At 40.5% G+C, this 22,848-nt stretch overlaps 1 protein-coding gene across 1 annotated transcript in view; it reads right to left on the bottom strand.

The window, feature by feature from the left end:
- SH3KBP1 (SH3 domain containing kinase binding protein 1) overlaps positions 1–22,848 on the bottom strand; it is a 339,627-nt gene that overhangs the window by 127,830 nt on the left and 188,949 nt on the right. Inside the window, exon 6 of the mRNA XM_008154559.3 lies at positions 12,793–12,998. Within this exon, the coding sequence (XP_008152781.1) occupies positions 12,793–12,998 (206 nt within the window). The remainder of the gene's footprint in view (positions 1–12,792; positions 12,999–22,848) is intronic.

A 22,848-nucleotide genomic window follows, 5' to 3' on the forward strand; every position in this document is an offset into this window, starting at 1 on the left:
TTTCCTTATCTATAATATGGAGATAATAGCACCAGCGTATAGGGTTGTCAGGAAGCTTAAATATGTAATATAAGTAAAGTGTTTATAAAAGTGCCAGGCACACAATAAGCACCCTATTAACCACTAGTACCAATTCAGAATGGCTCACAAATCAAGATATTGTCAATAGTAGCCTTACCATGTTTCTTATATACTTTGACTCTAATGATCTGTTTCAGTTATTAATTGTGGTTAATTTTTACATTTTTAAATTAAACTGACTTAAAATCATTTATTCCTTATTTATTAACTGCTTGCACTGTGTCCAATTCTGTAGGGGGCTTTGAATAAGATGCTGTCCCAGTCCTCAAGAAAATTTGCAATCTGCTTGGGTAACTAAGACATTGACCTGTTTTAATAACACAGAAGAAAACAAATGTGGGAGAAGTCACCAGGCAGTAATGGCAAGTGTGATACAAGTGCTACAGAATTAGCATTTGGAATTTAGAGGACAGATAAGAAATCACCCTATCAAAATCTAATTAGAATGAGAGAGAACAGATGAGTTGCCTGTGAAGAAATCCAAATAATTTATGCAGATACTCTCCCTAAAGGAGGTGAACATAACTCCCTACTCCTTAAGTGTGAGATACACACAGTAATTTCTTTTTCAAGAGTCAAATGTAGTCAGAAAGAATTTATGCACCCCTGTGTTCATAGCAGCACAATTTACAATAGTTACGATCTGGAAACAGCCCAAGTGTCCATCAGCAGATAAGTAGATTAAAAAGCTGTGGTACATGTATACCATGGAATATTATGCAGCAGTAAAAAAAAAGGGGATCTCTTATAGTTTGGGACAGCATGGAGGGACCTGGAGAGTATTATGCTAAGCGAAATAAGCCAGTCAGAGAAAGACAAGTATCACATGATCTCACTCATATGTGGAATCTGATGAACAAAATAGATCCAGAGATATAGAAGCATGGAACAGACTGTTGAATCTCAGCGGGAAGGCAGGGGTGCGTGGGTGGGTGGGAGGGAAGAGATCAACTTGTATGCATATATACATAACCCATGGACATAGACAATAGGGTGGTGAAGGCCTGGGGTGGGGGGCGGGGGTAGGCTAGAAGGGGTCAATGGGGAAAAAGGGGGACATATGTAATACTTTCAACAATAAAGATTTTTTTAAAGAGTCGAATGTAGAAGAGGGGTAAAAACAGGACAACTTTACAGTGGAGAAACCTGACAGACACTACCTCAACCAGGTGACCAAGGTCAACATCAACAGTGAGAAGTCAAGGGATACTGATACCAGGGTCCCTTGACATGACATGATGAGAATGGCACTTCACCTCTGTAGTCTTTTTCCTCAAAACCCATCACTTCAGTCTACTAGTAATCATGAGAAAACCATCAGACAAATGCTAATTTAAGGACATTCTGCAAAACTCCTCAAAATTGCCAAGGTTACCAAGAATATGGCAAGTCTGAGAAACTGTCACAGCCAAGAGGAGCCTAAGGAGACAGGGTGACATGTTATCCTGGATGGGATCTTGAAACAGGAAAAGGAAATTAGGTAAAAACTAAGGAAATCTGAATAAAGATGGACTTCAGTTAATAATCATGTATTAATATTGACTGGTTCATTAGTTGTGACAAATGTACCATATTAATGTGAGATGTTAACAATAGAGGAAACTGTGTGTGGTGTGTGGAAATTCTGCAGCGCCTTCACAACTTTTCTATAAATGTAAAACTATTAGAAAATTTAAAAGTTTATTTAAAACTAATTATGAAGACAAGCTTGCTGAATATATATATATATACACACACAAATAAACATATATGTGATATAGACATATATGATTATGTTCATGAGTATATGTATGTAAATGTATTTAGCAATGCTCTCGTAACTATATTTCTTTTTATTATCTCTATATCCTTAGCCTATCTATTAACAAGAGTTGAATGCTGACTCCTAGCGTTTTGCTTTCCATAATACACAAAGGAGTTTTCTTTGAAAGGAAACTTGGCTTGTCTGTCAGTTCTGCTGCCAAACCGGGCTAGGGCAGCCCAACTCAAAGACTGAGCATGAGGTGGGTCCATCTGCCCCTTTCCAAGAGCTACTAGAAGTTTCTGGTGCCTGGCCAATTAGTCATCAACCACAAAGCCTCATGGCTGGCAACTCTCCCAGCTACTTCCTCTCTGATCTCCACTCCACAATGCCCGGCACCTCCCCAGTTATCTCTCCAAAGTGCCAATCTGATCAAGCCACTGCCCTACAGAACTCCTCCACCAACTCACCAGCCCACCCAGAAGAAGTAAAGCTTGTGAATGAGCTGGCAGAGCCTAGGGAAAGAGGGTCCACCTCCCCTCCAACTCCCTACCTCCACCACCATCACGTCCCCTACACTCTAGCCCAGTGGTGGGCAAACTCATTAGTCAACAGAGCCAAATATCAACAGTACAATGATTGAAATTTCTTTTGAGAGCCAAATTTTTTAAACTTAAACTTCTAACGCCACTTCTTCAAAATAGACTCGCCCAGGCCGTGGTATTTTGTGGAAGAGCCACACTCAAGGGGCCAAAGAGCCGCAAGTGGCTCGAGAGCCGCAGTTTGCCGACCACGGCTCTAGCCAAACCCAACCCTTCTCCATAACCATGCTCTCTCTATGTCTATGCACGCACTGCAAGTACCATGAATTCCCATTTATCTCTTAACATGTTGCTCAAATACTACTTTCCTTGAAAAGATCTCTCTGATACACCACTTTCCTTCTAGACCTCCAAGAAAGTCAGTAGATCCTTCTTCTCAATCCTCTGATATTTTGGACATACTAGTATGTCTGCTAGCCCATTCCCCTGCATCATAATGACTTTTATACATACACACTTCTCTCCCATGTAGTGCCAACCCAAAGCACTAAATGGGAGACCTGTATATAACAGCTGATCCAAGGTGTGATGTGGAGGAGATGTTAACTCCATTCCAATTAACTAATCCAGACCCACCCTTTCCCCAAATAAATAACCTGCCAGGTAAAAAATATGCATGTATTATGCTAATACTACAGCATCCAGACATGCCACCGAACCAGGATTGCCACTCCTTAGCTCATTTATCTAGAAATTCTAGAGCTGCCACTGCTGATCCATAAAAGGCATTCAATAAAGCTTCAGTAAATGAATAAATGAGCCAATTAATGAACAAATGGAAGAGTGAATCTGTAGCCAGACCACAAGCACACCCCAAACAGAATGAGTCTTCCTTTATAATTTTGATTGGGTTGGGACAAAACATTATATTCATGTATCCAGTCCACAAATATTTACTGAGGGCCAACTATAATTTAACAATGATTTTCAAGAAATTATAAATACAAGAGTGATTAACACAGACAAGGTCCAATATCATAGCACTTACTTTCTAATGGCTGATATTTAAGACTTGGTGATGTCAAACAAACCTCTATCACAGTTATAGCAAAATTCAATCTTACTTCTCTGAGTTTGAAATTTTTCATAATAAAAAGTTTAAAAATATCCTAGAAACTATGGTGCTGTTGACAGGTACTCCTTCTGTTCTAATAATCAGAAGGGCAACAATAATAACTGAATGTTATTCAAGTGTGTTATTCAAGTGATTATTACATGCCAGGTACTTTTCTGCCCATTTTACATGTTATTTAATCCACATAACAACCATATGGGATAGGTCTCCTTGATATTCTAATTTTATAGATGAGGAATCTAAAGCACAGAATACTTAAGTAATTTGTCCCAGGAAGAGTCAGAGTTGAAATCTAAACCCAGGCAGTCTGGCCTACATGCTTAATAACGACTATACTCCTAAAACCACAGTTTGAAGGCCTTCTGAAAATATGATTCTTGGTGATGAACTGGCTGTAATTAAACATTTCTTAGAAAATATTCTATGCCGAGTGCTTTAGAAAGTATTTGTTGGCATATATAAAACAGTAAATAGCACCTAACATGTCAAAGAATAACCCTGTAATTCTGTTTCCAGTTCCCCTTCCATACAAACGGCCCTCTCCTTACTTTTCTTACATAAGGAAAGGTAACAGAGACACTCTGGGGAAAGATAACACATAAACCTAAGTCTGAAAATCTCAGTTCATTCAGCCCAGGCAACCAGTGGTGATTATGTCAATACCCGTGCACATTAAAATCCATGGATTTTCCAACTGCTCGAGAGATGTCACATAGGCTTTTTTTAAACATTTAATCACCTTTATTTATTTTTCTTTGTTTTTGTTAATACTCACCCAAGGATATTTTTCCATTGATTTTTTAGAGAGAATGGAAGAGAGAGGGAAAGACAGAGAGAAACATTGATGTGAAACATATCGATTGGTTGCCTACTGCAGGAGCCCTGACCAGGGCCTGTCCGGGCTGGGGAGGAGCCTACAACCAAGGTACATGCCCTTGACCAGAATCGAACCCGGGACCCTTTGGTCCACAGGCTGATGCTCTATTCACTGAGCCAAACTGGCTAGGGCAATGAATAAGGAACATCCAATACTATAGGTCTCAGATAATCACAAGTTTTTGATCCAGTTGTGTTTCATTAGTCAAAGAATATATAGTTAGCTCCTAGAGACTCCCCAGATTTATTTCTAGTCTTCAAAGGATTAGACACATACTAGTAAATCTCTCATTTTTAAGGAACTAAAATCATCACTTTTAATGTTTAAATGTTGTAATTTTATTAAGTATACAACTTGATGAATTTTTTACTAAAATGAATAAAAAGACTGCCTGAGATATATGTGAAAATATTAAAATTTATCTTACTGTAATTTGGCTGATTAAAAAGTGATTAGTAGCTCATTTATATACGATTTTAATTCTAATTCCCTGTTATAAGTAAAAGCTACAATGTTGATATTATAAAGGCATTAATTTGTATGACTGTGATTCTATAAATGAGATTCAAAATGATTAGAGTTGAAAAAGAGACTGTCACAAACATAGTGTTTGGTTGTGGAATATAATAGAAAATGTAGAAAGAAACCAGAATCATTTCAAGAGAGATATCAGAAGTCATTAATGGAAATCAGCTATGACAGGAAGACCATTAGAAAGGAGCTTATCAAAAGGAATCCAATAGAGTAAACAACCAACTTGGGAAAATATATTTTCCAATCCGGCTACTTGAAGAGCCCCAGTCCAAAAGACTGTTTTTCCCAATAACTAAGGAGGCCAATGCTAGTTATGCCTAGAGAGCCTTGGCATTGAATGAGCTGGCACTGCAAAGCCAGGATTACTCTATACAAAGACATGTCAGATAAGGTCCTGGGGCTCACCTGAGTACCTGTAATTTACCCACCCATATGTAACACCTGACACTCCTTTCCCTAAGTGTTTGGCCAGGAGTGTCATCTGAGTCGCTAGTACAAAGGAAGGAGTTTAGAAAAATAGTGGGGCCAGCCTGGAATAACAAGGAAGCATCCTAATAAGGAAACTCTCTCTTAGGTTCACAGGTGGGAGACAGAAAGAACCAGCCATATTCATGACGGTAATGTCCTGTCTGTGTTGCCTTCTTCCAACCCACTCTCTAGACTGATGACTCCCAAACCTACATCTATAGTTCCTTCCTGATCACCAGACTTATTTATCCAACTGCCTGCTGGATGCCTTCACTTGATAGTCCCATAAGTACCTCAAAATCCAGCTAGTCTAAGACTAAATCTGTTAAACTTATAGTCTAAGGCTATAAGTTTCTGTTAAATAAATTATGACCTTCTTCCCAAAGTCTTTGTCCTCCACTGTTCTCTAATAAGGAAATGATACTACCATCCATCCAGCTGGTTAAACCAGTTGCCCAAGGTATCATTTCAAGTCCTTACTCTCCCTTATCCCCCTCCACATAAAAAACTTCTTGACTCTACCTTCAAAATATTCCCCCAAACTACCTAGGACAACAGTTCAAAGTGGTTAAGAGAGAAAATGTCCTTCTCTTATCTTGAGATTTCCTGCCAGTAAGAGGGAGTCCAAACGGACATTCTCTGGACACTTTTGGCATTTGGACACAATTGGACACTACGAGAACTGTTTGCCCACTCATTCAATCTCTCATGGGAGAGTGAAATGACTTCTCTAAAAGTTGAATTTTGCCGAAACTGGTTTGGCTCAGTGGATAGAGCGTCAGCCTGCGGACTGAAGGGTCCCAGGTTCAATTCCGGTCAAGGGCACGTACCTTGGTTGCGAGCACATCCCCAGTAGGGGGCGTGCAGGAGGCAGCTGATCAATGTTTCTCTCTCATCGATGTTTCTAATTCTCTATCTCTCTCCCTTCCTCTCTGTAAAAATCAATAAAATAAAAAAAGTTGAATTTGTAAAAAATTAACTGGGCGTGCTCAGCTCAGATCAGCTCTTCTCTTTCCTCCTCTTGGAAGTTGGCCTTGTCTACTCTTCCCCAAGGGGCAGGTCCTTCTATGTCACATGGGTCTGCCTTAGGAGACTGGGTGGGTGAGTCTGATTAATTCTAGGAATCAGCTGGCAGGCCCATTTGGCTCTCACACTAATCTACTGTATATCATCCAACTTTACCTTCAACAATAACAAACATCTATAATAATAAAAGCATAATATGCTAATTAGATCAGACACCCTTCAGGACGAAGCTGGGGCTGTGAGGGAAGCCTGGGTCCCTGGTGCCAGAGGGAAGCTGGTGCCGGCAGCCAGGGGAAGGAAGGCCTACTCTTGCACAAATTTCGTGCATCGGGCCTCTAGTTGCAATATAAAATAGGTAGAGAAGGATACACAAATCATAAGTGTACAGCTTAAGGAATTTAAACAAAGTGAAATAAGACCTACATAAATAGAGAAATATACCATGTCCATTCTCCCCCAAAGTATCTACAGAGTCAATGCAAACCCAATAAAATCCCAGGGTTTTGTTTTTGTTTTTGTTTTGTTTTGTTTTTTGGGGGGGGAGCACGGGATTGACAAGCTGATTATAAAATTTGTATGAAAATACAAGGAGCCAAGAATAGCTAGGGGAAAATTGAAAAGGAACAAAGATTGAGGACTTACACTGCCAGATATCAAGACTGACTATAAAGCTACAGTAATTAAGGTAGTATAGAATGGGCACAAGGACAAACAGACCAACAGAACAGAGTCCAAAGATGGACCCACACATACATAGCCACTTGAATTATGACAAAGGTGCAGCACAGAAAGGACAATATTTTCGATAAACAGTGCTGAGTCAACCGGATAGCCATACTGAAAAGATGAGCGCAAATAATATTTTGATTCTCCACTGATTCATCTTATTCATTAACTGGTTTAGAACCTAGATTGGGGGAATTTATTGGGAGAGCCACTATACGTTTCTGTTAACCTCTCTCCTGAATTTTAGTTACCCTGTCTTCTGTAATCCACTCCTCCCACTGTAGCTTGGAATACTTTCTCTAGACCACCTATCAGATCATGTCACTCTCGTGCTGAAAATAGTTCCCCATTGATAGCTCCCTATTGTTCTTCAGATCAAGTGTAAACTCCACATGTCTTACCAGGCCCTTCCTAATCTGGACCCTGCGTCTTTCTCCATTTCCCCACTTCCTGTTGGAACCTTGACACACACTCTGTGCCATTTCTTTTTCCCTTCAAAGCATTTATACATGTTGCTCTTCTCACCTCGATAATTCTAAGCTCCTTTCCTTGATGAATGTCTACTGGACCCATGGGTCTCAGCCTAAACGTCACTTCCTGTAGGCCTGGAAAACATCACTTACTTTGGCTCTAAACGTAACTTCCTGGAGGAAGTGGATACCCACCCACAAGAACATATACTCTCCAGCCTCCCTAACAAGTCACCACTTCCTGCCACGTCTGAGGGCTCCTACAGAACAGCACTGTGTTCTCAGTCTGGTCACAGAATTCCCCACACTGTGCTATGGTTTACTTTTCTGCAGCTCTCTGAGGGGCGGCAACCAGGTCTTGTTCACCACTGTGTACACAGTACCAAGCATATAGTGAGCACTTAGAAAATACTAGTTGAAATGAATTACCTTTATACTTTCGAAGTATTTTTAGCTATATAACTTTTTTAACCCTTTGCACTCGCTTGCTTTTTTCTCGATTCCTTTATTCTACTCGGGGTTTAATTTTTTAAATACCCCAGATTTTACAAAGCGCAGCAGTAGAATAAAAAACTGGAGTTTCTTTTCATACAAACTTATTTATTTGGATTTTTTTTATATTTCAAATTATTGATACATTCAAAGAGTAATTTTAATCTCTACAATTTTTCATGGTGTGATATTTCTTGAAACATTCACCGACATGAAGACCTGGTTTACATTCACATGTTTCGCAAATATAAATCATCTCTCTTCTTCCTCCTTTGATTTTTCTGTTAGAACAAACAACACAATCTTTGTGTTTTTTGTTAGGGTGAGGTGTGATTATATGGAGCTTTCCATCTAAACGTTGCTCTAAGTTAGTGGATAATAATCTACCCCTGGAAGTTAGTGTACCATCTCTGAATTCTCCAAGAAGATAATGTACTAGTTTCCTAATAAATTTCACACGCATTATCGGTTTTTCATTTTTTCTTTTTTGGCATCAGTTGAGACGGCATTTACATTTTACTTGTCCTTTCATGCTAATGAAAACAAGAAAAGATACTGGAAAAATAGACAAAAATCCCCCTTCCTCCTGCGGTGAAACTACGTGTTGAGAGTGGCTCGACATACGAGCTGCTACCGATGCTAACCGTGTCGAGTCACACTCGACATCCGAGTGCAAAAGGTTAAAAGTCCTATGGATTAGGATAGGTATAAAGAGTATTCCCATTAAAAAAAAAAAAGAGTATTCCCATTTTATAGATGGCTCTATTGAGGCTAAGTGACATTGTCAGGGGCAACCAGCTAGGACAATGGTGCCATGCCTTTCTAATCTTACAATATTTAACTGGTTCATCCATAGTTACACTGTATTTTCCATTATTTGGATATAATACATACTTACCTTTGGGCTTAGTTTAAATGGCACATTTGCCAAGTTTCTTTTTTTTTTCTTTAACCTTTTATCAAGGGAATTTTCTAACATATACAAAAATATAGTGTAATAAACCCCCATGTAGCACCGCTGAGTTTCAATAATTATCAACTCATAACCAATCTTGTTTACTCTGTGCCCCACCCTTCCATCTTCCATCTACTGGAAGAAAAATCCTATACATTAAATCATTTAATGTATAAATATTTCATTTAAATGGTGCAGTAAACAAATCATTCATAGGTATATCTAATTGGTAGTATTAAAAAGACTCATAAATGGGGTTCTTCCTTATAGCTCAATAGGAGAAGCAAGAATACTCATTATTTCTTTATTGTTGGGGGTGGGGAGTGTTATGAAGTCTCTCTCCTGGGTGTAGAATCATCAGCATTCAACCACTCTGGGTGAGGGATGTGAATTGAAGCATAGATAAGATCAGCACAAAATTAACTCCGAAAAATGGATCTCAAAACTTGGCCACCTTGAATGAAAAGTATAATATGATGCTTGCAGCTGGTAGCAATTATCTGATTCCTTTTTTCCTTCATCCAAGTTATCACACCAGCCATGTCAGAAGGCCAACTACCCCAGCCTGCGTGAAAGACCTGCTTGGGCCTCACCTAACAAATGCTGTCACATGACATTCAATTTGTCCCTCTATAAAATCAACAGTGAGCTCAATTTTCAAAGGAAATTTCCTTCCTTAAACATGAATGTTGGACACAAAACCATCTCAAATGCGATGGGAACCAGGTTGTGCACTAGTAAAATATGATCACACTCATCAGCTCTCATGCCAAGTTGTGCAATAACATAATGGGTCCATAAATCTATGGAACTATCCATGGCGCCAACAATGGGGGGTGGACAGAGTTTTGAATCATCTTAGAAGCTGTAAAAATTGTCCACAGCCTGTAAAGCAGGTTGGGAAGTTTATGTTTTCCCCAGAGGCTTCACCATAAGAAGCAGGTTAAGGTTGCTGCCAGCACATGGTTTCATTCTGCAAACAAATCATGAATCAAGATACACACACGAGCACATGTACATATATATATTACTCTGATGAAGTTAACATCGTATGTTTCCAAGACCAAGGCAATAAATCTATCTGTTCCACAAAGATGCAGTGAACCATATAGCCACTTCGTTTTCAACTATATAACGGTTATATTATTTCACCCAACCCCCTCTTATTATAGATGTCTATAATCTCTAAAGTGCCATGTTAATACAGTTTTAATATTATTCAACTAATATTTACTGAGCATCCACTGTGTGCCACATACTCTTGTAAACGCATAGCATACACCAGTGAACAAACAAATAATAAGCATAATAAACATGATTATTATTTTAGAAGGGGGGTATATGCTTTGGAAAACAAAACAAAATGCAGTGCAAGTAATCAGGATGGGCTAAAGGGGCAGGTTTCAGAATGAGTAGGCCAAGGCAGGCCTTGTTGAAAAGGTGAGGTCTGAGCCAAGTTCCCTGGAAAGAGAGGCAGGACACTGGATGGGCAGGTGGAAGTAGAGTGTCCAGGTACTCTGTGGCAAAGGTCCTCAGTGGGAGTGTGTGTGGCATGTTTAAGGAACAGAAAAGGGGCTGGGATAGATTAAGTGAGGGAAGGGCATTGAGTCAATGATCAGGGTCATTTCAATTACTAGAAGGACCTGAAGAAAAACCACATACATCATTCCTTCCCAAGATGGGGACTTGCTCTTTTGTAAATATTTACAAGAATCTCAAAATGACCATGGGAAATTGAAATGAGCTCACAAGCTGAGATACTACGAACTTGACTACTTAAAGAAACAATACTGGCTTAGAGAAGTTCAACAAAAGAAGAGTTTAAATGAAAGTCTTTAATTTCTAAACATCTGCCCTTTCCACCTTCTTCATAGGGTATTAAGTGAATGTCTACTGATGGTATTAAGTGTCCAAAAGTTTCCTTTTCAGATTCTGTTTCTAATGCATGACATCAGGCATGGTTGCTGGGAAGTAGTGGGGAGGGAGGTGGATGAAAGTTCTACAGCTGCAGAAAATGATGCAGCTTTAAAAATTTCAGCTCATCGAAAAATGAACAATATTTAAAACCTACCAATAAACCTGCATTAGAAATCTTTCCAATGCCCTATCCCCCACGCCTGCCAGCACAAACATCAAAGCAAACATTTCAGCACTAAATCGAATTAACAAACATTCCTCAAGCACAGCACAAGTGTAGCTTATTACAATCTGGAAAATTCCATAGTATTTATCAAATCCCAAGCAAGGCTATGGTGCTTAGAAGTGTACCACAGTAGACGTCATTAACAGCCACAAGTATGATGGTTCTGGGTGTGTTGCTGTGGCAACCGCGTACTCAGCAGCAACACACTGTCTGCTTCTCGCCAACCCAGAACCAGAGGCAGAAGGAAAAAGCCAACTTCCTGATGGTAACAACCCAGGGAGTCACAGCGTGGGCCATCTCCATCGTTCACACACGCAGGAGACTTCCTTTAGGCAGTCCGAAATCATTCCCACCTAACTCTTAAAGAAAAAATGCATAACCCCTTTTCTCTACTGCAGAACCAGGCAACACCCCCAAGCACAAAGTATCAGAGAAATGTACAAGGAGAGGAGAGAGATTGGGGGGTGCTTGAAAAATATCAAGGCCATCTGTTTAGCTGGGTCCAGGCATGAGGGTCTTTTCTGGGGAGAAAAATGGAGAAGTGCTGGTCCATTTGAAAAGTCAAACTGGGAAACATTCCAGAGCTAGGAGATCAGTAAGAAAAGCAGCAGCAAGTGGAATAAGTCAGTCAGAGAAAGACAAATTCCATATGATTTCACTTATACGTAAAACTAAAAGAACAAAGTAAATGAACAAACAAAATAGAAACAGACTCATAGACACAAAGAACAGACTGATGGTTGTCAGAGGGAAAAGGGGATGGGGGACTGGGTGAAAAAGGTGAAGGGATTGAGAAGTAGATTGGTAGTTACAGAATAGTCACTAAGATGTAAAGTACAGCATAGGGAATATCCTATATAATAAAAGCCTAATATGCTAAGTGTCCGGTAGTCCATTCAACCAATGAAAGCATAATATGCTAATGTTATGCTAAGGCAGCTCAACCACTCGCTATGACATGCACTGACCACCAGGGGGAAGACGCTCCGACTGGTAGGTTAGCTTGCTGCTGGGGTCCAGCCAATCAGGACTGAGCGAGATGGGCCAGACATGCCCTGGCGCCCTCCTGAGGTTCCTCCCCAGCTGGTCAACCTCCCATGTCCCTCCCTGGCCCTGATTGTGCACTGGTGGGGTCCCTCAGCCTGGCCTGTGCCCTCTGGCAATCTGGGCTGAGGGACCACCCCCCTCCCGAGTGCACAAATTTCATGCACCGGACTTCTAGTAGTCAATAATATTCTAATAACTCTGAATGGTGCCAAGTGGATACTGGAAATATCAGGGGGAACACTTTGTAAAGTATATGACTGTCTAACCACTATGCTGTATGCCTGAAACTAATACAAAATAAAATGAATGTCAACTGTAATTGAAAAATAAAATTTAAATTAATAAAAAGAAAAGCAGCAAATTTGAGCATGAGTCTTTGGAGGAAAGCTATTTCCACACAGAGGGATTATGTGTAAAGGGGAGCAGGCCAACAGCTAGTATCTGAGGACACTGGAACCCCAAAGGAGGCGCAGGACGTCTCAGACACCACACCCTACAAAGTACTTTTGGATACTCCACATTATGTTGGAATGAAAGAGAAACTGTTGAACGTACCTTTTCCACCGGCAGAAAGTCATTTTCTACTTCAATCGACCTTGGTCTTAGCTTTATTGGCTTGTCTTTGAAAATATCTCCAAAACCTACTCCCTTAACTTTCTTCGGCTGGATTGCTGCAGTTGCAACTGTCCCATTGGCACCTTCCGATTTGGTACTGCTCGAGTCACCCCCATCACTCTCAGAGCCTGTGGTTTCCCTTAAACCTGTGAAGAGGAGGGGGGAGCAGGAGAGAAATGGCTCAGAAAAGCAGTCATAGCTACGAAACTCCTCACAGCCAGCCAGGAACCACCTTTAAAAGTGTTACTGGGTACAGGATAACTTGCACTTGGGTTTTTCATTTAGAGTTGAATATGTTGAGTTTGGGTAGCTCTGATTTTGTTTGATCTCTCTGCCTCACCCTTTAATCTTACAAAGTGAATCAACACTTTGCAGAAAATCTCATTTCAAAGATGATCTCTTTGTAAATGTGACATTTACCTCTGCTCAGCCAGAGCCTGGTTCTTATTCAAATGTGTTTTTGCTACAGTTGATGCAATAGCAACCTTTGCCGCCCCTCCTCACCTCCCTGGCCAGTCAGTACCACATACTGTACCTCCAATCTCTATGACTCATGTCAATTAGCAATTAGCAATGAAAGTAACATTTCCTATAGGGAAACTGTAAAGCTAAAGCTATTTAAACAAATTAGCAATTAAAGAAATCACACAAAATTATGACTGCCAAAGAATTAAATCTCTTTGGATGGCTTCACAAGGAATAAATGTACACAGACATGTTTCTCTAGGAAAGCACTAAACCAAACTTGACATTGAGACTGACAAGATGATTGTGTTTGTTAAAGAGAAAACGGAAGCTGCCCTCCCGAAGGCCAGGATCCTTCAAGCTCATCTTCCCTCTAACACCATCGCTTCTCCAATGCTGAGCTCCTTTCCAAAGAAGAACAGTGGGGATATGACGCCCTTCCTTTGACCTCTTGGGGCATGTGTTGGAAGTCACAAAATAGTTACCAGCAAGACAACATGGACACTTACCTCCCCAGAGTCTTTTTTCCCCAGGCTCTGCCCACAATCATGTTCCTAAAAGGAAGAGCCTATTTGTTTCTAGTTAATTTCTGGGTGTATATTCTTACTTTGATGACAGGTACATCAGTGATGCTATCAAAGGGCAGGATTCAAAGGATAGTTTATGGAATACGAAAGTATGCCATTAAACCTGTCTCTAAAATCCTCTAGATGAGTAGGACAGCTCTTGAACATTTACTATATATCTATCTCCTGATGACAACCATGCCCTTGGGATGAAAGTACACCATCCAATTTTGCTCTCTATTAGCCAATCGTGCATTATCTTCCTATAGGTAAGGTGGCCTCCTAGTATATAAGAATGATACACCAAATAATTGCTCACATAAAATGTCATAAAATGTTGAAGTCATTCAAATAAAGAAGTCTCAGTGCAGGAAGAAACTGTTAAATGAAAACAGACAAAAATATAGAAAGGTCATTATAAATTGCTAACAAGTTTCAAAATCAAATCCTTAAAACAATGGCTGTGCATGTTGGCACTGTTTTCAATAAAATGGGATTTATAAGCCAAAAAAGGAGGGGGGGAGGAAGATCCATGGTGTACATTTTAATTAATTAAAGAACAGCATTTATGAAGAAAAGAGGGCAGAACAATGAGAATAGCCCACAACAAGGGGTCGGGTGCAAGTTACAAGGTTGGATTTGAGTGTGCAAACATGGACATCCTCTGGATTAGCTATCCATTTGTTCATTGTTTTTAGAAATATCCCTGCTGGAGATATAATTTTTGAGTCTAAATATTGTGTCATTTCCCCTGTAACATGTTCTCATTTTGCTGTATGGATTCTTCCTTTGTGATAAATGGCTTATATATTCTTTTCTTGTTTGGAAAGAACCATTTGAGGGTAGAATAAAGAAATGGTTAGTGAAATGAAACCATTACCACCACCTTCCCGACCACGACCACCCCCCCCCCCACACCCACACCCACACCACCAGAAAGCAGCTGGGCAAATGGATTAGGGAAAGGCTGTTCTTCAAAAAGAAAAATTTGAAGGATTCTTCTATAATTTCTCATTAGCTAGAACCATAATATTTTCAATCACTGCCATCTTGATTTCACAGAGCTTCTGGTTTCAGGGATTTGCTGCCTTCCAGACTCATCTTAATAACTTTATATTAACCACTGTGAGAAATACTCTTTATATTACACAGGGAGAGATTGCATAGTCATTCAACCACATAAGCATGAACTGGGAAGGAAACACACGGCAGATTTTTCTTCCAGAAATTCTGGCAGCCTGCTTCTATCAATCTTAAGTATGTAAATTAAATATCTGAATACCTAGGTTGGTGAAATCTAGTTCCTTCTGGTTGGAAGGGGAAAAAGGTGACTTTTCATTTTCATGTCTGTTTGGTACAGCATCTTTCAGCTACTGGGTCCCATTACATACACTATCCTATAAAATGTTCCTGTGTAACACTCAGAACTCCAGGTGACACTCTCAGGCAAAACAACCCAGTATCATCTGCATATTGAGGCCAGTTTGTGAAAGGCTCTTTACTGGTACACAGTAAACTAGGTACAGAAAGGTTGGAAATGCTTATAGCAGTATGCACTGGTTTGACTTCCAGATGTGGGCAGTGGACTCATGTAGGTGAACAGGGAATAGATCCATCTCAGTCTATCAAATGCCTGCGGTGAGACCCAGGTGGAGCAGTGCGGGCACAGTAAAGTCATACACAGCAGAACCAGGTATCTGTTAACCTGGGAACAGAAATAAAAATACACTTCACCACAGATAGTCTGAGAAGCACAGTTTTGGTGTTCTCACCTGAGCCTTCTCTTTCAACTTCTGTAGATGTATGTATGTATGCATATGTGTTCATGCACATTAAGGTGGGTGTCTCTCCTTCAAGGTGAAAAAGAACAAAGTCTCCTCAAATTTGCTTTGGCCAGTCACATACTGTCCACTTTTGTGTAATTTACCTTAATATTCCAGCACTGATCAATTCAGACCCATGGGCTATTTTGATTTATTTTTAATTCACATGTATAGTGCTTACTATGTGGCAGGAACTGTCCTAAGGGCTTCACAAGAGTCATCCATTAATCACATTCATTTCCTTCCTCTCAACTTTCGGCAGCTTTATTTCACAACACAAAAGGCTACACATTGGTTCGGCCAAAGAAGTCTGCCGTGTGGTGATTGGCTGAATGAGCAAAGCGAAATAATCATTTCTGGCATGGACTTTCATGCCAAATTTTTATTTCTTTGAACCACACAATGAAGAAATGGTTTATTAGTTTCCAATGATCATAAGTGGTTGACATCTCCACAGGAAGCCATCTTACACCACCCCCGAGGCCCAGAGATACTGGTACAAATACATATGCATGACAAATGCTACCGATTGCTTCTCTGCACGCATGGTTCATGCACCCATGTCACACACATGATAGAGGCACAAAGCAAACAAGAAAGCACCAGGGGCTGGTGGTGGGAAAGCTCTTATAGCATACACCAAGGAGATGGCACTTATCTTAGACAAATAAGTCCATGTCCTTGGACCAGAAATTCACAGACACTTGGCAGAAGCATGAGCAGCTCGGGAAAGTGCAGCTGCATCAAAAAACACAAGTACCCAGATCTTATCTTTACAATTGCCTCCTGCTGTTAAGGTCACTCACTGTAATAACGTCTGTGGCCCTCCGTCTTTCCCGGTGCAGCTCGGTACAGAATTGTCCCTTCAAAGGTAGTCTTTCCTGACAGTGAATGAGAGAACAGAAGGGGAGAGAAAAACAAGAGAAGGGGGAAGGGGGAGCAAATGATGGCAAAGGAAGGAAGAGGAAGAATCTTTAACTGAACTTGCCTTCAATGAATCCTCTGCAAGAGCTTCATCCACAAACTTAGAGACCATTAGGCAAAATTTCAGAATGTTACAGAATGAGCCCAAAGTCCCCATGCAACCACAATACACAATCATGAGGCCCCAGAACTAGGGTTTGCCTCTGCACATGACTGGCAGGTAGATTATGCTCTATTTAAACCTGGAAGCCATTTCAACATTATAATTCAAGAATAGGCAAACCTCAATTAACCAGAATGAATCCAATTAATTGGAGTCCTTAATTAACTCAATTGTACAAACTATCTTCTCTTTGGAGAATATGACCCAAGCATAATATAGATTCAGGCCCACCATCTTTTATCTTCTAACCCTATGTCCCTGCATGATACAAATTGATATTCATGACTGCAAGATTCTAAACAAGGCATGACATTCTCTTTAAAATATATATTTATCACCCTCAGTACCTTTAAGCAAGAAAATGTACTAATATACTAGAGGGGGGTTTCACCTGTGAGGTTTGAAACCAATAGTGGCATCCATGTTGATACAAGGGGTTTTCCGTTTAGCACCAACGACTTCAGAAAACTCTATTTCTTGAAACATATTAATTGAGGTTTCACCATATCAGTCATGAGACTACTAGTATACTCAAGCATGAGGACGTAGGACTCACCCAGTGTCAAATGTCAAAGTATCTCTTTTTTGTTATTACAAATAGATGTTATCAATAGCATAAAATTGGACACATGGCTAAAACCCAAATCTCTGTGGAACCATGAGTAAGTACATAGAACATACACACATACCGCACACTTTGAGTGTACACACACACACACACACACACACACACACACACACATACGCATGCTCCTACGTGTGTTTATATGCCCTACAGAGAATACTGCCAGCAGGTAACTTGATTTGCTAAAGGCAAACTCTATTAATAAATGCATTACTTTAAATTACCCAAGAAATTAGTTCTATTATGGTTTGTGAGCTAAATATCGACCGGACACCAGTAATACAGCTTTATAGTAAGTCTGAGGGGTAAAAAGGCAGGCTACACCTACAGAAAGACAGAAAAAACTGAGATGGAAGAGAGCAACTTCTCTCACTTCTTAGAAATACTCATTAAGAAAACGGGAACTCCTAATAGGAACCATAGTGTCAGCCTCTGAGCCATGTCACCCCTAATACATGAAGGGATTGTGAAAGATCAGACTAACAACTTAAGTAGATTCAGGTACAGACAGTCCTTGGGTTATGTTGTACTCGACGTACATCATTTCATGGTTACGTTGCCATCTCCCATTTATTTATTAAAAAAAAAAGTTCTGTCATTTTGACGTATGCACATATGTGCTTTATGTTTTTTATTATTTATTTACCACAAGGTCAGGAATTGTTATCTTTCTTTAAAATTTTTTCACTGTTTCACTTCTTTACTGCTGTCTATGTACTCCATGTGAGTGACGTAGGTGCTTATGTAGGTGGGTTCCAACTTACGGCGAAAATCGCGTTACATCACACTATAGAAACAGATCTCTGTATTTCTAATTTCCATGTCCTACAGGCATGGTGGTACACCCTTGTTTTGAAATCTGCCCTCTTTGATAGATGTGCTCCATCCAATTAAGGCAAAAACTTAGAAATTCAAATAACTGACTATGCTATATAATAAAGAGGTAATATGCAAATTGTCCCTCACACCCTCACAAGATGGCTGCCTACGACCAGGCCAGCAGGGGGGTTAGTGAGAGATAACCAAATGATTGATCAAGCAGGCTTTGTGGGGTGACCAGGCCGGCAGGGGGGTTAGTGAGGGACAACCAAATGATTGAACAAGCAGGCTGCATGGGGCAACCAGGCCGGCAGGGGGGTTAGTGACGGACGACCAAACGATAGAACAGCAGGCTGCGTGGGGCGACTAGGTGGGGGACAGTTGGAGGAGATTGGGCCAGCAGGGGGGGGCAATTGGGGGTGACCAGTCTGGTAGGGGGGCAGTTGGGGGCAAACAGGCCAGCAGGGGGGCAGTAAGGGGTGACCAGGCTGGCAGGTGGGGGGGGGCAGTTAGGAGGGACCAAGCCAGCAGGAAGGGGGCTATTGAGGGCGACCTGGCCAGTGGGGAGGGGCAGTTAGGGGTGACCAGGCTGGCAGGGGGGAAGTTAGGGGCAATCAGGCTGGCACACAGAGGCAGCGAGGGGCAACCAGGCAGGCAGGCAGGTGAGCAATTAGAAGCCAGTGGTGCAGGATTGTGAGAGGGATGTCTGACTGGATTGGGCCTAAACCGTCAGACATTCCCCAAGGGGTCCCAGATTGGAGAGGGTACAGGCTGGGCTGAGGGGATTCCCCCCTTAACCTGTGCACAAATTTTGTGCACCAGGCCTCTAGTTTAAGAATAATCTAAAGAAACAAATGTTTCAAATGTTCTTGGAAAACTTGCAGCTTTTGAGGACTTTGATGACAAAAGCAGAGCAAGTAACAGTGGCTAGTTTTTATTTCGGCAAATTTTTATTCTGTTTAACTTCAATCATTAAGTCAAAATTACTCCTAATGAATAAAGATATTTTGTGAGCTCCAAAACTGAACAGTAACAGTCCTTTCAGTGTAAGAAAAAGTAAGTATATGAAAAAGAAATCAATATTTCAGTAAAGTTCTTCCAAGTACAACAGAGTTTCCCTGTGTTCTTCCCCAGGACCAAGTCTGAGAATCACTGAGGTAGACCATGGCCCTGATGTCTCTGAATGGCCAACCATTTCTGCAAAGTTCCCTATGCACTGGCAGTAAGGTCAATGGAGATGGAGCCTGGGGTAAGTGTGGGTGAGAACATACACATTTGATCTAAACAGCAAAAGAGGTAAGCAGCTTGAAAGTTCATGAATGTGAATGCTGTTTATTTTATTGGGAGAAACAGCCTCCAGCCACTACTAAATATTAGCACTTGAAGGCAGCAAACATTGTAAAAGAAAAAAACCTTTAAAATTTCAACACAAAATCCTATGCTTATGCTAGCATCTAATTTTGCCTAGAATTCTTTTTTAGCCATTTACTAATTGCTCAGCACTGCTAATAGAACATCATAGACAAAACAAATATTATGTAATATTAAAAAGAAAATAAAGTCCAGTGATGACACAGAGTGGAATTTGTCAGCCTGGCCCTACTTTTTATAGGCAAGGGGTACTGAGCAATCCATTTCTTATAGCTAATGAAATACAGTATTTGTATATTATGGGAGTGGTTTACCCTTAGCTTTTAAAAGGCCATCTCCATCTCTGTCTTAGCTTGACAAGTCACTAAAATATCAAGACCTAAATTTTAAAACTAAAGAATTAAAGAAAATAAGAAAGTCAATTCAAGCTGAAATCTCATGGTTATTAATGGTTATAGAAAGAAAATGCAAACTTTTTCCTCTCTGAAAATTATGAAAAATAACTGAAAATGTTTTTGTAGCTAAAAGATGATTTTTGTAAAAACAAAAAACTTTTCAGTGTTATGATAATTATTTTAGAACCTAAGAAATTAAATAATATAAATATTATGTTAGAAACAGACAAGACACATTTATAGCTTCAATGTGAAGAAAATATGTATGTTTACCCTGCTTCTCTCTCCAGGCCTCACCAGCAGCTGCTGCCACTGCTGATCAGCCCCGCCTCTCTCTCTCTCCGAGAGGTCAGCCTGCTCGCCTGTTGCATGCACAGCCTGGTATTCTGTCCAGCCTTCGGTTGTTTTGGATGTTACAACCCTGGATCTTTATATAGAGAGATAATCCTATATAATAAAAGCCTAATATGCTAAGTGTCAACCGTTCTACCAATCAAAGCGTAATATGCTAATGATATGCTAAGGTTGCTCAACCGCTCACTATGACGTGCACTGACCACCAGGGGGCAGACAGTCGCCTGGTCGACCCGTCGCTATGATGTGCACTGACCACCAGGGGGTAGACACTCCGACCGGTAGGTTAGCTTGCTGCTGGGGTCTGGCCAATCGGGACTGAGTGAGACAGGCCGGACATGCCCTGGAGCCCTCCTGAGATCCCTCCTCAGCTGGCCAACCTCCCACGTCCCTCCCCAGCCCTGATCGTGCACCAGTGGGGTCCCTCGGCCTAACCTGTACCCTCTCGCAATCCGGGACCCCTTGGGGATGTCAGAGAGCTGGTTTAGGCCCAATTCCGCAGGCCAGGCTAAGGAACCCCACTGGTGCATGAATTCGTGCACCAGACTTCTAATATCAATAATTTATAATTAGTTCTATTTCACATTATTTAGTCAATACTAGCATGTGCAAAATTATAACTGAAAAGGTAATCATGATCTGGGACAAAAATAAGAAATAAGCTAAACAGTACTGAGATTTTAAATTTGTCATATGTTCTGTGAGAGGGTGAATACAGGCCATGATGGAGGCAATACCAATGTGTGTGGAAGGCCTGCATGTAACTATGGCCTCATCGTTCATAAGCCAGGCCACACACTCAGGACTTTATTTCATTGGGCTTTAGTGTTCTCATCTCACAGCAGACCAAATGATCTCTAAATTCCTTTCCATTCCTAACACAAGATTCTGCCTGCACTATTATTGTAACCACTTGGATGTCTTATTTTTTAAAAACCCAATTTACTCAAATTTTTCCCACTATTGATCTGTTACATGGGAGCCCATTTCATCCTTTCAAAAAATTCCTTATTGGCATCATTTTACAAGCCCTAATGAATAAACAGATCTGGGTGATAATCATCAGTGGCTGCTAACATTCAAAAAGAAAGACAGCCAGACATTATGAGCCTCCAGATAGACTATACATTACCACTTATGAAGCAGTTTTGAAGTATATATGGTGTCCCCAAAAAATGTATAAACACACTTTGAATAATTATAAAGGCAGTGTTTATTAAAATACATTTCATTTTAAAATTGAGCTATCAGCTGTTAAAGTGTATACATTTTTGGGGGACAACATATGTATATACCTTGAATTTAATCAAGCCCCTAGATCTACTTATCAATTTATAAGAATATAGAGTAAATGACATTTCAGAGATGAAATCAGCAAAGGCAGGCAGTGGGAAACTAATGGACAAAGGATCTCAGTTTAAGTAAAAAAAAGAAGCAAGGAGGAGGAAAACTGATTCAAAGAGACAAGACATTAACAAATCCAAACTAACAAATTATATTAAAAATAGAAGACTATTAGAGGAAAGTGAACACTGATTGTATATTTAACTACATTAAATAAATTGCCATTATTTTTGGTGCGAGAACAATATTTTAAGGCACCCTTTTATTGATACATATTGAAATACAGTCATGTGTGGCTTAACGACAGGAATACGATCTAGGAAATGTGTAATTAGGTGATTTTGACATTGTGTGAATATCATAGCGTGAACTTACCCCATTTGAGAAAAGCCGACTATATATGGTATAGCCTAATGCTCCTAGGCTACAAACCTGTACAGCATGTTACTCTACTAAATACCATAGGCAACTATAACATAGTGATAAGTATTTGTGTAACTAAACCTAGAAAAGGTATAGTAAGAATATGGCCTAAACCAGAGGTTGCCAACCGGTGGTCCGCAGACCACTGGTAGTCTGTGAGGTCCGAAAGGTTGGCGACTGCTGGTCTAAAAGGTAAAAAATGGTACACCTGTATAGGGCACTTAGCATGAATGGAGCTTGCAGGACTGGAGGTTTCTCTGGGTGAGCCAGTGAGTGAGCGGTGAGTGAATGTGAAGGCCTGGGACGTTGCTGTCCACTACCGGAGAGTTTATAAACACTGCCCCACAAGTCCTCCCTCTGCTCCCCTCCAACAGGGTCAGAAATGGAAGCCCGAAGCTGTCAATACTGCTCCATGGACAGGAGTGTGGGCTGGGCTGACTGAAAATATTGAGGAGAAACTGGCTACAGAGTAGATCATCAACATCATAATGACTGTCAGGAGGGAGTGAAAGGTGGCCGAGGGTCAGTAAGAACAAGAAAATCAAGCTGGTGAGATAAAGGAACATAGGGTCTGTCATGGCCATGTGGTTTTGGCTATTGCGTGCTGGAGCAGCGGTCAGATTAAGGGACTTTGTGGCATTCATAAAAAAGAGGGTGTTTAACAACATGGAGAGGGTGTAGAACTGAGGACTCAATATTTGGACTTTGGAAACTTGTTTTTGGT

This window comes from Eptesicus fuscus, chromosome 1 (genome assembly GCF_027574615.1).
Source record: "Eptesicus fuscus isolate TK198812 chromosome 1, DD_ASM_mEF_20220401, whole genome shotgun sequence".
Classification (NCBI taxonomy): domain Eukaryota; kingdom Metazoa; phylum Chordata; class Mammalia; order Chiroptera; family Vespertilionidae; genus Eptesicus; species Eptesicus fuscus.